Genomic DNA, 18,244 nt, shown 5'->3' with positions numbered 1-18,244 from the left:
AGGCAAGAGTTGAGTGGTTTCGCTTCATTTTGATGTCAATGCTGACACATTGACATTCCACAGTGGGTTAGAAATTTTTGAAAGCTTAATGGCATTATGTTTTTCCAGCTGTACTCATTCACTAAAGGGATTTTGGAAAATGGCAGTTAAATACTTAAGAACATAGGAATTTTAAGGAACAGGAAGAGGCATTACACACAAACCCGTTCCTTCTGGAGTGATGGGAAGGGCAATTCCGATTATTTAATGAGAGTAAGGGAACCTCTGTACTTCAAAAATTAAGAAATGAAATACCAAACAGAATCACTTTCGAATGATAACAATGCAATACAGAAAATATCACCATTCTGGTGAATCTCACATTAACACCCCTAATGCTCGGGCACCCAAGACTGTGCACCATAATCGCATTGGGGCTTAAGCCATGACTTGTACAATTTTATCATTATATCATAACTGGTGCACTATATGCTCCCTTTTCATAGAAAAACAAAATTGTATTCACTTTCTACATACTCTTTATGCACTCACATTTTTAAGGAATTATAGGGTAGAAATTAGACCCCATCGTGCCTGTTTCTTTTTTGGAAAAACGGGATGTTTGGACTAATTTATGGACATAATTGATCAGACTCAATTTTCTTTCATGGGATGTGGGCATTGCTCATAAGGTCAGCATTGGTTGCCCATCCTAAATTTGTGAGAAAGTGGTGGAGCCGCCTTCTTGAACTTCGGTTCATGTGGTGTATGCACAACCACAGTGCTGTGAGGAAAGGAACTCCAGGATTTTGACCCAGTGACAGTGAAGGAACAGTGTTATTGTTCCAAGTCAGGATGGTGTGTAACTTGGAGGGGAGCTTGTAGGTGGTGGTGTTCCCATGCATCTGCTGCCTTTCTAGGTGGTAGAGGTTGTGGATTTAGAGGTGCTGTCAAAGGAGCTTTAGTGACTTTCTGCAGTGCTTCTTATAGATGGTATACACTGCTGCCTTTGTGCATTGATGGTGGGGGGAGTGAATGTTTAAGGTGGTGGATGGTGTGCAGTCAAGCAGGCTGCTTTGTCCTGGATGGTCCCAAGCTCCTTGAGTGTTGTTGGATCAGTACTCATCCAGGCAAGCTAAAGATCTGTCCACAGCATAAGAAAGCTTATAATGAGGACAATAACATGAAACAAATTATTTTCATTCATTTTGATATGTGAATATTTCATTCATACTTGACACTTATTCATAAAATAAATTTGAAGAACAGTACAGGTGATATTATGTAAAGACCTAATATTGTGAGGTGGGCAAAATTCTACTTGCCCCTGGCAAGAATGCATCTATATCAGGAGGAAGCAGGAGAATGCCTCATTATGAGTCTTCCTCAGCTCCTAACTATAATACACTTCATACACAGGGAAGAAAGAGAGAACAGTCCTGGCCTAGGAGTGGGAAATCAGCCAAGAATCAGCATTTAAAGGGCTCAGCGCCTGCTGCCCACCTTTAATTATTCTATAAGAACAGTTAAAGATAACATAGCACTGCTGGGGATGAATGGGAGGGGTTCAATAATTTTGAAGGATACTTCAGAAGTGATGTGAAGGCATTAAAGAGTGCAGAAAATAAATGGTGAGAACGGTCCCAGGGATGAAGAACTTAAGTTATGTGGATAGATTGAAGAAGCTGGGGCTGTTCTCCTTAGTAAAGAGAAGATTTAAAGGAGATTTGATAGAGATGGTCAGAATGATGAGCTGTCCAGACAGCATGAATAGGGAGAAATTGTTCCCGTTGACAGAAAGATCAAGAACTAGAGGAAACCGATGTAATGTGTTTGGAAAAACAAGCAACGGCTACATGAGGAAAAATATTTTTGATACAACGAGTGTACACTATTGGTCACCTTATTTTAGGATGGATATAAATGCATTTGAAACAGTTCAGAGAAACTTTACCAGACTAATGCCTGGAACTGGTGGGTTGTCTTGTAAGGAAAGGTTGGACAGACGAGTCTTGTATCCGCTGTAGTTTAGAAGAGTAAGATGTGACTTGATTAAAACATATAAGATCCTGAGGGGTCTTGACAGGATGGATGCGGAAAGGATGTTTCTTCTTGTGGGAGAATCTAGAACTAGGGGGTCACTGTTTAAAAATAAGGGGTTGCCCATTTAAAACAGAGATTGAGGCAAAATGTTTTCACTCAGAGTTGTGAGTCTTTGGAACTCTCTTTCTGAGAGGGTGGTGGGAGCAGAGTCTTTGAATATTTTTAAGGCAGAGGTGGATAGATTCTTGGTAAGCAAGGGGGTGATAGGTTATCAGCGGTAGGTGGGATGCGGTTTTTTCAGGTTACTATCAGATCAGCCATGATCTTATTAAATGGCGGAGCAAGCTCCAGGGGCTGAATGGCCTACTCCTGCTCCTTGTTCGTATGTATGTTCGTATATGAGTGGTTAGGATCTGGAATGCTTTGCCTGAGAGTGTGGCGGAGGTAGATTCAATCAAGACCTTCAAAAGAGAATTGGATAATTATCTGAAGAGAAAAAAAATTGCAGGGCCCCGCAGAAATGCTGGGTGGAGTGGGACTAGGTCAGTTGCTTCTGTAGAGAGCTGGCATGGGCATGACAGGCCAAATGGCCTCCTTCTGTGTTGTAACCATTCTTTGAATCTATACATATTTTGCATCAGTTTTTGCAAATGATCATAATGGTGAGAATGTAATTGTTCTAGAAGATGATGTGCAAAACTTGCAAAATTCAAGATGGCTAAGTTACAGGGTTCCAATGGCATCCACCCTAGGCTGCTGAAAGAAGTCAGAGAAGAGATATCAGGAGCTCTGGCCATAATTTTTCAATCCACCTTAATGCAAGTGAGCTGGAAAATAGCTAATAAAGATGTTTATTCAACAAGGGAGAAAAAATAAACTAGGTGACTGTAGATCAGTTAGTTTAAGTTCTTAGGGTTCAATTTTAGCTCCTGGACAGGAGCAAAGCAGGCAGTATGCCCATCTGGGAGCCGCAACAGGCTGTTTTGGACAATTTTAGTACCCGGGTGTTATCACACCCACACATGGAGTGCCCACACAAAACAACCAGGAGGTTGGTTGGAAGAGGCTGCCTGGCCTTTAATATCAGGAGGCAGCAACCAGGGGTATGGTACCCGGCATGGGCTAAGTGATCTGAGAGGGAGTTTCAGTTTTAGGGAGGAGGAGGAAACCCAGGGCAGGGGAGGCTGAAGGTTTCCTTGTGGAGCTCAGAGAAGGTTCCTTCAGCATGCAATGCTGATTTGATGGCAGCAGTGTGAGTTTGTATTCCACCAAGATTACTTTGCGTGGCAGTAGTCTGAGCTTACACTGTAGCACTTTGACATTGGGTGGCTGCTGTTTGTACTGTAATGGATCCCATAAAATGGACCATTAGATACTGCAGTGTGGTCGGCTCTGCAAATGTACAAACTGAGTTGGCCACCACTTCTATGCTCACCAGGATGCTTTGCACAAAGCCATGTGCCAAGTTGGTGTTAGACTCCTCCATGCTCCTTAAAATTGTTTGCATTCTTTCTGATAGGCTTCCCAATGGATCAAGCCTTTCATTGTACGTACCCACCAGTGTCTTCTATAGGGTGCCCATCGAAGTCCTCAGCTGAGTCCTCTTCCACAGAACCTTTTTTTTCATTTATCCATTCATGAGACGTGGGCATCGCTGGCTAGGCCAGCATTTATTACCCATCCCTAATTGTCCTAGAGAAGGTGGCTCTGAGCTCAACCCCCTGGCATTGGTCTCCATGGCTATTTGCTCCCAATACCTCTGAATGTGTGTCTGGGGGAGCCTCCTCACTCCCAGAGGATACAGGACATGTCCCTTCCTTTCTACCTCCACTACCAACGCCTCCAGGGCAGCGCCTGAAAACCTTGGAACTCGCTCTCTTGCACTTTTGTGCCATTCCTCAATGTTTCCCAGGTCAGATTTACTTTCTGTATGATTGGATATTTGCCAGCACCTGCTGCAACCCCAGTGCACCTCCCCTTTAACAGGTGCAGACTAATTTTAAAAGTGCAGGATTTAATTGGTGCTAACAAGTTATGATTTTGGGTGCTGATGCATGCAACCAATGAATAGCCTGGTTAGTGTGGCTGCATTCAGAAATCATTCAAATGAACACAAAATTGGTGTGCTGCCTGCATTACAGGTTAATTACTCATCACGATCCTTGCGTCCATTTTTGGGGGCTACCCGATTTAGGTTCCAAAGAATTTTAGAGTACAGAAGAAGGTTGGAAAAACTCAGCAGGTCTGGCATCATCGGCAGAGGAGAGCACAGTTGACGTTTCGAGTCCTCATGACCCTTCAACAGGGTCATGAGGACTCGAAACGTCAACTGTGCTCTCCTCCACCGATGCTGCCAGACCTGCTGAGTTTTTCCAGGTATTTCTGTTTCTGTTTTTGTTTTGGATTTCCAGCGTCCGCAGTTTTTTGCTTTTATTACAGAAGAAGGTTATTTGGCCTATAATGCTTGTACAGTTTTCTGAAAGAACTATCCACTTAGTCTCATTTCCTTGCCCTTTGTTCATGCCATGGCTTCTCGCATTTGTGATACATTCTCACCTAAATGTTGTGTGCTGAATTTATGAGTTTGTTCATGTAATTTATTTTTGGGTTAGCTAGTTAGAAGTTTCAATTTTGTATGACATAATATTTTCAGTTGGTTTGCCTCTATGGGTTACAGAATCAAAGTTCTTCAGTGAGATTCTAATTTCCCGTTGAATGCTGGTTTAACCACTAAGGAACAGTTCATGCCAGCTAGTACTGATTTGATTTATGATTCAAGAAAGCTATGACTCATTCCTCATAGTTGAGCCAGATGTAGCCAATTTTCCATCACTGAAAAATATTGCTTGGCAGAGAAAAGCAGCAAATTGCATGTCACAAGTGGCATGAATGTAATAATTTTTTGGGATTCAACAAATTTGTCCAATTAACTTCACTTCACACGTGAAGGCATCAGAGAGAGTGCAGAAAAGATTCACGCGAATGGTCCCAAGGTTTAAGAACTTCAACTATGTAGCTAAATTGGAGAAGACGAGGCTGTTTTCCTTAGAGAAAAGAAGGTTGAGAGGAAGTTTGATAGATGTATTCAAAATCATGAGGGGTCTGGACAGAATAGGTAGGGAAAAAGTATTTTCATTGGGGGGTGGATCAAGAACCAGAGGGCACAGGCTTAAGGTACTGTAATTGGGAAAAGAAGCAATGGCAACATAAGGAGAAACTTTTTTTATGTAGTGAGTGGTTAGGATCTGGATTGCACTGCCTGAGAGTGTGGTGGAAGCAGGTTCAATCGAGGCATTCAAGAGGGAATTGAATTGTTATCTGAAAAGGAAGAATGTGCAGGACTATGGGGAGGAGGTGGGGCAATGGCAGTAAATAAATTGTTCCTATGGAGAGCTGGAGCAGACACGATGGGCTGAATGGCCTCCTTCTGTGCTGTAACCATTCTGTGAATCTGTATAGGCACATACAGCTGAATTTTAACACACAAAATCCAGTGTTTTGGGTTTGTGTCAAAAGTTAAAATTTTAAACATCTGAAATCAGACAACAACCCACCTCAAACCTGCACATTTCCTGGTTTAATAATGGAGGGACAAGGGGCAGTTAGCTAATCTACTCTCAGGAGGTGGTTTGGGGTTGGGCTGTTTGCAACCTGCGACACAGTTGACTACACTATTCACCTTCAAAGTGTCCCTACTCTTGTCCAGCTGGGTGGGACTGCATCTGCCTGGTTCCATTATCTACTTGATCATAGGTAGAGAATTACCTGCAATGGCTTCTCTACCTACTCTCATGTAGTTACCTCTGGTATCCCCCAAGGATATATCTCCTTCCCTCCAATTTATCATCCACATGCAGCCCCTTGGCAACATAATTGAAAACATATTCAGTTTTCACTTTTTTTTATCCGTTCATGGGATGTGGGTGTTGCTGGCTAGGCCAGCATTTATTGCCCACCCCTAACTGCCTTTGAGAAGGTGGTGGTGTGCTGCCTTCTTGAGCTGCTGTAGTCCATGTGTTGTAGGTATATCCACAGTGCTGTTAGGAAGGGAGTTCCAGGATTTTGATCCAGCGACAGTGAAGGAATGGCAATATGTTTCCAAGTCAGGTTGGTGTGTGACTTGGAGGGGGAATTGGAGGTGGTCATGTTCCCAAGCATTTGCTGCCCTTCTCCTTCTAGGTGGTAGAGATCTCAGGTTTTGAAAGTGCTGTCAAAGGAGCTTTGGTGAGTTGTTGCAGCGCATCTTGTAGATGGTACACACTGCTGTCACTGTGTGTCAGTGGTGGATTGAGTAAACATTTAAGGTGGTGATTGGGCTGCCAATCAAGCAGGCTGCTTTGTCCTGGATGGTGTCAAGCTTCTTGAGTGTTGCTGGAGCTGCACTCATCCAGGTAAGTGGAGAATATTCCACCACACTCCTGCTTTGTGCTTTGTAGATGGTGGACAGGCTTTGGGGAGCCAGGAGGTGAGTTATTCTTCACACAATTCCCAGCCTCTGACCTGTTCTTGTAGCCACAGTATTTTTATGGCTAGTCCAGTTTAGTTTTAGGTCAATGGTAATCCCCAGAATGTTGAAAGGGATTCAATTGATGCTAATGTCATTGAATGTTATGGAGAGACGGTTAGATTCTCTCTTGTTGAAGATGGTCATTGTCTAGCACTGTGTGGCACTTGCCACTTATCAGCCCAATCTTGAATATTGTCTCGGTCTTGCTACATATGGACACAGACTGCTTCAGTATCAGAGGAGTCGTGAATGGTGCTAATATTGTGCAATGATTAGTGAAAATCCCCACTTCTGACTTTATGATGGAGGGAAGGTCATTGATGAAGCAGCTGAAGATGGTTGGGCCTAGGACACTACCCTGAGGAACTCCTTCAGTGATGTCCTGGAACTGAGATGATTGACCTCCAACAACCACAACCATCTTTCTTTGTGCTAAGAATTACTCTAACCAGTGGAGAGTTTCCCCCCTGATTCCCATTGACTCCAGTTTTGTTAGGGCTGCTTGATGCCACACTCGGTCAAATGCTAACTTAATGTCAAGGACAGTTACTCGCACCTCACCTCTTGAGTTCAGCTCTTTTGTCCAAGGCTAGAATGAGGTCGGGAGCTGAGTGGCCATGGCAGAACCTAAATTAAGCATCAGTGAGCAGGTTATTGCTGAGTAAGTGCTGCTTGGTGTACACTGATGATACCAAGTTCTATTTCACCACCACCTCTTTTGACCTTCCCACAATCTCTAAATTATCTGACTGCCTGTCTGACATCGAAGACTGGATGAGCAGAAATTTCCTCCAATTAAATATTGGAAACACTGAAGCCTTTGTCTTCAGTCCCTGGAACAAATTCCACTCCCTTGCCATCAACTCTATCTGTCTCCCTGGGATTGTGTACAATTGAACCGGACTGTTTGCCACCATGGTGTCATATTTGACCCTGAGGGGAGCTTCCATCTACAATTCCACACCATTACTAAGACTGCCTATTTCCACCTTCATAATATCGCTTGACTCCACTCCTGCCTCAGCTTATCTGTTGCTTCTTATGTGGCTCGGTGTCATATCTTGTTTTATAATGTTGCTGTGAAGCCCCTTGGGGCGTTTTTTTATGTTAAAGGTACTATATCAATAGATGTTGCTTTTGTTGACAATAGTGTTGTAGTCTCATTCCATGCCAACATTTTAAAGCAAACAGCAAACCCCATGAAGAAATATTAGGGTAGAGGTAGGTTTTAAGGGGCACCTTAATGAAGGAAACCGAGGTAGAGGCTTAGAGAGGGAAATCCATTGACAATATAAATTTGCACAGGTGAAAGGGCAATCCTAGCAAGGAATTAAAGAAATGCTTTTCAAACATTCTACAAGCTCAAATGAGAACATTCTCGCCTGTTGTAGTTGATTCACTTTTCTACATTTTTCAATGCATTCCTCACCTGCAAACTCTGTGGTGCTCCAAAGAAATAGCTGTTTAAAGCTGAAAACCTATTCCAGTTAAACATGTTTGGATGGTTGGATAAGGACATGATTTGGTGATTTTTGGGTCAGATCCTCTTGAATTTTTTATGTCATGTACAGTTTTCACTATGGGGAATAATACAATGGTTACTGCCCAAGTTTTGAACTTGAGTTGTGGATTTTGGTTCCAGCTCATTTCCAACAATTGAAGCAAGCTGATAACATAGTGCTGAGAGAAATACAGAGCATTGTCAGCTATAGTTATATTCCAAGTTCATCTCCTCCCTAGAAATTTGAGCATAGAATCATAGCTCATTTTCAATACTGACAATCACAGTAAGGAATATTGCACTATCATTCTAAACCCTATGTTATCAAACTAACTGCAATAATGCAAGATATTTATCTGATCGTACACCTGATTCTTGCTATCAGCACTGCTTCCCCCCCCTCCAGTCAGAATCCATCTCAGGGAAACACAATACTCCAGATACCAACTAGATGACAATAGGTGCTAAGGAGGTGACTTTCAGCTGATACACATCCACTCAAGGAGCCAGAAGCCCTGCATGTTTGTTTCATGCATTTTTCCCAGAGGTGCTCACCTCATGTTTTGTGACTCTGTGCGGAAAGCACGAGGCCTCATTCCATGGCAGGCCAATCTGCTGGGTGGACTGGATGAAATTAAGAAGTAGGTCAGATTTAGCCTATAGGCTGTGGATTGGAGACCCTAGCCTTAGGGAAAATTCTAAGGGTTTATCAGGCTAGTCATCCTGCTCATAGTATCACACCATATCACACCAATATGAAGTGATCAACTCCTGTGCTCCGGTGATGAATTTTGAGTCTGATTCTCTGTATGAAGGTCTCATGGACTTTTGGAGAGTGGTCAGCTTTATAAGACCTTAACTTGTATGTTTCAACAGCAGGAAAGCGGGTTTATAACTCTGACAGACAGCAATATTAAGACATACAAAATGGGCTAAATAAAATTTCCATGAATCCATGCAACTGTTGATGGCTGCATAACCTATTTTTCAGATCTGTTTTGGAGAAATGTTTCTTTTAAAAATATGAACAATTGTTTTCACTGTCTGTATCATGTCAAATGTGTTTTGTTCTGTAATTTCATGTTACTCATGCACAATGGTTGATTGTACACCTGATTTACTTATCTTATGCTTCAAATATTAGTAGCAGATGGGGAAATAAAGCTTGATTTGGTAACTACTTGCACTATAAAAGCTGAGTTGAAAGTGTCAAGCCAATGGAATGAGTGAAATTTATGATCAAAAAGTGAGACCTACTGCAATTAGATTTGCCGTAATTATTTTTAAGGGTGAGTTAATAATTGAGATTTTAAACCAAGATAAGTGACAGCCTACATGATAGAAACATAAACAAAACAAACAATAATAACGGATTTTCTGAAAAGTCGGAAACACAAGTCATCACTTCAGGCTTTGTTTTCCTGCCACTTCAAACTATAACTCAACAAAAGTCAAGAATTGGTGTAACTGGCAAAAGTTAATGGAACTGGAATATTTTTACCAGCCCATAGGTTACCTTTGATACTGGTTAAAACTGTTTAAAAGTAAATGAGAACTTGGGCAGCTTGGCTGGTGCTGATTATGATTATTGGCCCCTGTGTTCATGGCTCAGTTCATAGCACCCTCGCCTTTGAGTCAGAAGGTTGTGGGTTCATGTCCCACTCCCGGAAAAAAAAAGTCAAGAACTGTGAATGTACTCAGAGTTACACAGTTGTTGGAAAAGATTTAAAACATGTTGCTGTTAGTGAACCTAAATTGCACTACAAACTGAAGAATCTCACCAGTGGGAGGCTGGAACTTCAAATGGACACAGCCTCATGAAAAATGCAACTCTCTACAATAAAGATAGTGTGGGATGACAAACAAATAAATAGCAGCTGTTTCCTCACCAAGGTAGCTTATCTCACTTTTAAACCTCCTCTTTTGCTATTGTGGGTCTATAACTGTGCCATTATGCTGCAGATAACAGTCTCAAACTTGCACGGTATAATGCAAAACTGGCAAACCAGAGTTACACTGCTGGCCACCATTAGCACATTCCTTAGCTAATATCACCACCGTCAATACCCCTTTGTCCTTTTGTCTATGACATCTTTGGCAATCTCTTCTTTGCCTCCACCTATCACTGGCCCTCTATCCAGCTCTACCTGTCCCACCCCCCTTTACCAGCTTATATTTCACCTCATTTCTTTAGTTCTGATGAAGAGTCATACAGACTTGAAACGTTAACTGTGTTCCTCTCCGCAGATGCTGTCAGATCTGCTGAGCTTTTCCAGCTATTTTTGTTTTTGTTTCAGATTTCCAGCATCCGCAGTATTTTGCTTTTACACTATTGGTTGCCTCTCCTATGGATTTCAGTGGCGAAGGAGTATGCGTTTGCATAGGAGAACTCTATTACCTTGGCAACTAATCCTTAGTTGTAGTATGGCTTCTTTCTTAACATCAAAAGAGTCAAAATTAAGTGTATAAAGTTCTGTTTGTCCAATGGACTACCTAAGGATTTTAAAATGGGGTTTTGCACTGGACTGTAGTTATACTACACCAGGCGTGTATCATTAATGACATGAGACTACCACAATTCTTATTTTAATGTATTTGGGAGTCAGACGCCCAATCTGATTCCTATATTATACTGCCAGCATTGTTTTGCCATGTACTCAAAGCCATTGTACATCAATACAAAAGTGTTCATACAACAGCAGCCTTAGTTAAATTACTGAGTGCATGCTAAGTATTGACATCAAGATATTTATGAAACACACAATACCACATGGGAGACATTCTATTTATTTATTGGGCAGAATTTTGCCTTTGGCGTGCAGGCTCTGCGGCGTTGGGCGGGGGCGGTTGGGAAGCCAACCGCTGCCTGTGATCGGCACCACACTGCGATTTCACGCTGGGTGGGCCAATTAAGGCCTGCCCAGCGTGAGATGCAAGCGGCAGCGCTCAGCGCCACCTGTGCGGGTGGGGGGAGGAGGGCGAGCGGCTCGAGCGTGAACTTTGCATATACGTGCGAGTGAGCACTTCATAATCTTCCTGAGGCACAGAGCTGCCTCAGGGAGATGAAGCACTGTTTAAAAAAAAAATAAAGAAAATAAAAACGTTATAAAACATGTCCCCTCATGTAAATCTGTCACATGAGCAAGGACATGTTTTAGTTCAAGTGTAAAATTTTTATTTGTTTTTATTTACTTTAGGAAACCTCATCCTGCATGTGGATGAGGTTTCCTCAAAAGTGCAAAGGCTGCTTGGCCTTTTCGCCTGCCCGCCAACAGTTAGGTTGGACGGGAAGTGTAAATTTGAATTTAGTTACCTTTTTAACGGCCTTAACAGGCCTTTTAATTGTTGGTGGGCATGCTGCCGACTTCAGCGCGTGCCCGCTGAACGAAATATCGCGGGACTGCGTGATGACATCGGGACGCTTGCCCGACGTCATCGCACGTCATTTCACGCTTGGCCAGGTTGGGCACGCGCCCGCCCGCCGAGCTTAATATTCTGCCCATTATGCACGATAGGCCATTAATCTTTATCTTTTATAAAATGTGGTATATTATTGGTTAAAAACAGAACTTATCGTGTATTTCACTCCTAATTAGCATTTCATGCATTTGGTTATGTTTATACATTATAAATAATTCAAAAATGGCATTTTTGCATCAATAAAGCAATTCATGTTCTGTGAAAAGTGGGGGAGGGGGGAACACCTGATTTACTGGCTGAGTTTGGTCATTGAGATTTTAAGAACTATTCAATTCCTGTTTATAACATCTGCTGCTTATGCCAACAGGGGCCAGCTGCCCTGTGAAAATGGGATGTGTTACCTGCAACAGTGACAATTCCAACACAAATGAGGAAAACAAGAAGATACAGGACTGCTATCGCACACTTGATCCCTGCCATCGAGTTCCAGTGGTTGCAAAAACTGCTTGCTGTGCCTCTCCTTCCTGCTGGTCCTTAAGAAAATGAAATAAACAATGTTATGACACAGCAGTTGGTAAAGGCTGTTATTTAAAATCACAGGGGGAAACTTTAAACAACTGTCATAACCTATATTTTCAGGTGGTATGTTTTGAATTGCGGCTCGAATTCAGGAATAAGACCACCAGTTCTCAAGAGGTTTTTATACCAAACTACATGAGACATTTATTAACTTACACAAGTTAAACATATACACATGGCTACAAATTGCTACTATCATAACTTTTTAACAAATTCCCAAACTAATCTCAACTAAGGCAACAACAACCCATGGACTTTAAGCAGAAACCAGGCAAAGCATTTTCACCTGACAAATTCAAAATGAGGTTCCTTTCACTTTGGTTCCTTTGCAGACAGTTGTAGGCTTACAGCTGCTTTGATGTTACATGCCTCTGCCCTGCACATACAAAACTGCTTTCTGTTATACCCAGCACTTCTCTTTAAATGTAAATTCTCATTGTATCATCAGGCCCTTTGAACTCCACCTCTTCTAACAATAAAACCCCTTTCGTAGTACCAATTTTATTAATAATATAAGCATTGATTGGTGTCTCCTAGCTAGGTGCAAGATTTCTTCCCCAGTCTTTGAATGCTCTATTCAACAAAATGCAAATGTACCTTTACCTTACTGTTTACATCTCACGACTACCACATATCAAAGCACCCAGACTAGCTGTCTTTAATCCAATTAAAACACACACAGACACACCCACAGATTAAACCTCTATTTAAAAAAAAATTCCAATGACATTATGTATATTAATAGCTTCATGACAACAGTTAATGGTTGCTCCCTTTCCCTCTTGCCACAACTGGTTTTGTTTACATGGTGACACATTACCAAATCTACTGCACAAATCCTGGTAACAGTGTGTAATTATCTAAATAATTCCTTTGCAATACCACTATTACAGGATGAAGCTTAAACATGTTGTTCTCCTTCTAATTACATGCAGCATGGCAGTGCACAGATGTCTATAAGGGTCCATGGACATTCCCTCTTTATATTGTGAAAAAAAAATTATATTAAAAAGTATTCAGTTAAATCTACAAAAGGTTTAAAAAATGGCAGATTTTAATAAAAAAAAATGTTTTGAGTAAAATTATGAAAGGCTAGTCACTACAATGGGTAGACTTTACACGGAGGTTTCCCGACTTCCACCCCCATAACTTCAGAAAAAGATCGGCAGAAACTCTGGAGCGATGGTGTAAAGAACTGTTTATGCCATTTCTTTGGGATTTGGCTGAACTTGCATCAAAGTTACATCGGATGATTAGGACAACCCATATGCAAACAAATGGTGAAACATTAGACAAAAAAGACAGCACTTTTTCCATAGCCCTCACATGTGTCAAATTGTGGCATTTTGAGATTCACCGTTGGTTGAGAAATGACTGACCACACAACAAAGGGGTTAAAAAAGTATGCATTCACACCCATTGTGTGCTTCTGTCTATGTTCTTGAAATTGGTTATAAACAGTTACAAAAATAACACGAGTGCCAGAATTATGCTCTAAACTCTGGTTCCCCAACCAGAATTAGAAAGAAGGAAAGAATTTGCATTTACGTAGTGCCTTTCATGACCTCAGGTCATCTCAAAGCATTTTGCACACAAAAAAGTCTGATCGTTGTTGTAACATAGAAATCATGGCAGCCAACATATGTACATAAAAACACAGAGGCCAGGAATACACTGTGAAACTGCTGCAGAGACACTTGACACTATTCACTTTTCAACAGTTTACTCCTGACAATTCAAAGTTGTGTCTTTTCACTAAAAACATTATTTTTCCAATAATTTGTATTGTTACATTAAATAATATGGAAAATGGTAATTCAGTGCTGAAAAATTAAATTGTCAGGTAATTTAATTTCAGTGACTTTGAAGAGTAGACTGTATTAGATATCACATAAAATAATTCATGGCACCTTCTGCCCAATCGCCTTATGCCAATGTTTAAGCTGCACATGTACCTCCTCCCATCCTAGTTTATCTAACTCTAGCATCACATTCATGTTTTTCTGGCTTCACCTTGAATGTACCTGTCCTATTCATCTCAATTACTCAGGTTAGTAAATGTTAGGAAGTGGCATTCCATGAGGGTCAGTGCTGGCACCACTGTTGTTCACCATTTTCATTTTTTTCAGGCTCAGGAAATGGCAACACAATTTCAAAACTTGCAGATGGCAGCAATTGGGCAGTGTAGTTATTACAGGGGAGAACTCTGTAACGAAATACAGGAAGACATGAGTAAATTTGCAGAACCGCTGTGCAACTCACAAATGAACTTCAATATAGATGAGTGCAAAGTAGTACACTTTGGTAGGAAGAATGAGGAGGCACAAAATTCTTGGAGAACAAGAGTTGAATTTTTGCCCCTCCCCCACCTCCCCTACCCTGAAGACAGTGATGCAGACGGGGAGCTCCCTTAGCTCCCTCATCTAAATCATTAATATATAACGTGAAGAGCTGGGGTCCCAGCACCGATCCCTGCGGTACCCCACTAGTCACTACCTGCTATTTGGAAAAAGACCCGTTTATTCCTACTCTTTGTTTCCTGTCTGCCAACCAGTTTTCTATCCATCTCAATACACTACCCCCAATCCCATGTGCTTCAATTTTACACACTAATCTCTTATGTGGGACTTTGTCGAAAGCCTTCTGAAAGTCCAAAAAAACCACATCCACTGGCTCCCCCCCATCAACTCTACTAGTTACATCCTCAAAAAATTCCAGTAGATTTTGTCAAGCATGATTTCCCTTTTGTAAATCCATGCTGACTCTGTCCAATTCTGCCACTGTTTTCCAAGTGCTCAGCTATTAGATCTTTTATAATGGACTCTAGAATTTTCCCCATTACTGACATCAGGCTGACTGGTCTATAATTCCCTGTTTTCTCTCTACCTCCCTTTTTAAATAGTGGGGTTACATTAGCTACCTTCCAATCTGTAGGAACTGTTCCAGAGTCTATAGAATCTCGGAAGATGACCACCAATGTATCCGCTATTTCTAGGGCCACTTCCTTAAGTACTCTGGGATGTCGATTATCAGGCCCCGGGGATTTATCGGCCTTCAATCCCATCAATTTCCCCAACACCATTTCCCTACTAATACTGATTTCTTTTAGTTCTTCCCTCTCACAAAACCCTGTGTTCCCCGACATTTTTGGTATGTTATTTGTGTCCCCCTTTGTGAAGACAGAATCAAAGTATGTATTTAGTTGATCAGCCATTTCTTTGTTCCCCGTTATAAATTCCCCTGTTTCTGACTGTAAGGGACCTACATTTGTCTTTACCAATCTTTTTCACTTCACATACCTATAGAAACTTTTACAGTCAATTTTTATGTTCCCTGCAAGCTTACTCTCATACTCCATTTTGCCCTTCTTAATCAATCCCTTGGTCCTCCTTTGCTGAATTCTAAAGTGTTCCCAATCCACAGATCTGTTGTTTTTTCTGGCCAATTTGTATGCCTCTTCCTTGGATCTAATGCTATCTCCAATTTCGCTTGTAAGCCATGGTTTGGCCACCTTTTCTGTTTTACTTTTGCGTCAGACAGGAATAAGCAATTGTTGCAGTTCACCCATGCGCTCTTTGAATGTTTGCCATTGCCTATCCACCGTCATCCCTTTAAGTAACGTTTCCCAATCCATCATAGCCAACTCGCACCTCATACCATCGTAGTTTCCTTTATTAAGATTCAGGACCCTAGTCTCAGAAGCAACTACTTCACTCGCCATCTTGATGAAGAATTCCATCATATTATGGTTGCTCATCCCCAAGGGGCCTCGCACAATTAGATTGCCAACTATTCCTTTCTCATTACACAATACCTAGTCTAGGATGGCCTGTTCTCTAGTTGGTTCCTCAACATTTTGGTCCAGAAAACCATCCCGTATACTCCAGGAATTCCTCCTCTACAGTATTGTAACTAATTTGATTTGCCCAATCTATGTGCAGATTGAAGTCACCCATAATTGCAGATGTTCCTTTGTTACATGCGTCTCTAATTTCATGTTTAATGCCATTCCCAACATCAGATGATCAGAATATATCATGGATCTTGATAAATGGTACAGGAGACTACAGAGATTTGAACTTGAAATTCCAGAATTGGCATTGGTGTTTAAATTACTGGACTGTGCTCGCATTTCCCACATTGATGGTTTTTTAGTACTAACAGGGGTTCAGTTCCAGAAAAAAGAATCTCTCCTCGATCAAATGGCTGCTGCCCTAAAAAAAATTTCTGGGGAAACAGTCATTTCCTGCCACTTTTTTAGCAAATGCTAACAACTATGCTGTGAAACAAAGAATAGAAGATTCAATGGCAGCCGAATTTCGAGGTCGACCAAATATTAGACAAAGATTCCAATTCAAAGATGGGGATAATGACAAGAGGTCTGAAAATGGTCTTAACCCTAGCCAATTTGAGAGTCGGAACAAAAAGCATGTCAGGGACGGTGACCGTAGGCATTTAAACCCACAGAAAGGTACGGGAAATAGTTAATCGGTGTTTTCAGTGTGATTCCCAGTATCATTACATGATGAACTGCCCACAACGAAGGAATGATGCTTTTGAAGTGTCCCATGAGACAGATTTGTCTGAAACTGAAAATGCTGATGGTGCCTGCCATGATGGAATTGTATTGATCACTGAGAGTTTGAAACTGGTAATGAGTATCTTGATTGTAGACTCCTTCAACTGTGCAGTTCTGGACATTGGTTGCACCTCTATGGTGTGTGGCATGGACTGGCTTGACTGCAACCTGGAGTCTCTTGATGAGGCAGAACGGCAGAAGCTTAAGAATTATGAAAGCTCTACCTGCTTCAGCTTTGGAGATGACAATACATTAACATCCTCCAAACGAGTGGCCCTCCCTTTTAAGATAGCAGGGATCAATCTGTTTATCAGCATTGACGTGGTTTCTAGCGAGATACTGTTATTGTTAAGTCAAACTGTAATGAAGGAGGCTCAGATGACACAAGATATAAAGAATGATAGAGCAGTCGTGTTTGGAAAAACTGTAGATCTACATTTTACTCGGTCAGGCCATTACTGCTTGACACAAAGGAAGTCAGAAATTTCTCATCAAAAAGTTCATGAAGCTTTGTTCACTGCTGAGAATAAGAATTTGGTGGACAAAAGGATCATTTGGAAATTACATAGACACTTTGCACATTCGGCACCACAGAAACTGAAGACTCAACTTCGAGATGTGGGATTGGTCGATAAAGGATACGATGACCTTATTGAACAAATCACTGCTCAGTGTGAAATTTGTCTTAAATATCGCAAGACACCATGGCGTCCTGTTGTGGGCTTGCCACTAGCCAGGGAATTTGACGATGCGGTGGCAATGGACTTGAAAAGTTGGAAGGAATTTGGGGTATATTCTGAAATACCTGACAGAGGACAGCCACAGATGGATCTGTACAGAAAAAGTACTCCCAGATGGCACATATAAGGCCAAAGTGAGATTAGTAGCCCGAGGCTTTGAAGAGAGACTAGGAGATCAAGATGTCAGCGTGGATAAAAGCAAAAAACTGCAGATGCTGGAAATCCAAAACAAAAATAAAAATACCTGGAAAAAATCAGCAAGTCTGACAGCATCTGCAGAGAGGAACACAGTTAACGTTTCGAGTCCGTATGACTCTTCAACAGAACTGTTGAAGAGTCATACGGACTCGAAACGTTAACTCTGTTCCTCTCCGCAGATGCTGTCAGACCTGCTGAGTTTTTCCAGGTATTTTTATTTTTGTGTCAGAGTGGACTTGCCTACTGTGGGGAAAGTGATGTTTGAAGACTTTTTTTTAGCTATTTTGGAATCTTATTCCTGGGGGTGCAAATCAATTGATATAAAGGCTGCATTTTTACAAGGGGAGAAGTTTCAAAGGGAGGTATTTTTTGAAACCTCCCAAAGAAGCCGGGGATGTAGAAGGAATGCTATAGAAATGGAAATTGAACAAATGCGTTTATGGATTGAAGTATGCATCAAGAGTATGGTATTTTTCCGTGAGGTTCGTCCCGTTGAAAACAGGTTGCATTCAGTTAAAGGCAGACCCCATGATGTTCTGCTGGTATCATAAGGACAAACTAGCTGGAATCTTTATCATGCATGTTGATGGTTTCCTGTGGGAAGGCTCTAGAATTTGAACAGTGGGTAATCGAGAAGATAAAGAAGGAATTCAAGGTAGGAAGTCAGGCTTCAGGGGCCTTTAAATACATAGGTTTAG

The 18,244-nt window shown here is 41.5% G+C and overlaps 1 protein-coding gene across 1 annotated transcript in view; it reads right to left on the bottom strand.

Moving 5' to 3' along the window:
- Positions 1–18,244, bottom strand: part of LOC144680820 (scavenger receptor class A member 5-like) — a 132,727-nt gene that overhangs the window by 89,115 nt on the left and 25,368 nt on the right. Inside the window, exon 3 of the mRNA XM_078542242.1 lies at positions 11,852–11,983. Within this exon, the coding sequence (XP_078398368.1) occupies positions 11,852–11,983 (132 nt within the window). The remainder of the gene's footprint in view (positions 1–11,851; positions 11,984–18,244) is intronic.

This window comes from Cetorhinus maximus, chromosome 5 (genome assembly GCF_964194155.1).
Source record: "Cetorhinus maximus chromosome 5, sCetMax3.hap1.1, whole genome shotgun sequence".
NCBI lineage: Eukaryota > Metazoa > Chordata > Chondrichthyes > Lamniformes > Cetorhinidae > Cetorhinus > Cetorhinus maximus.
The sequence above is the reverse complement of the archived record's forward strand: the minus strand, read 5'-3'. Positions and strand labels throughout refer to the sequence as shown.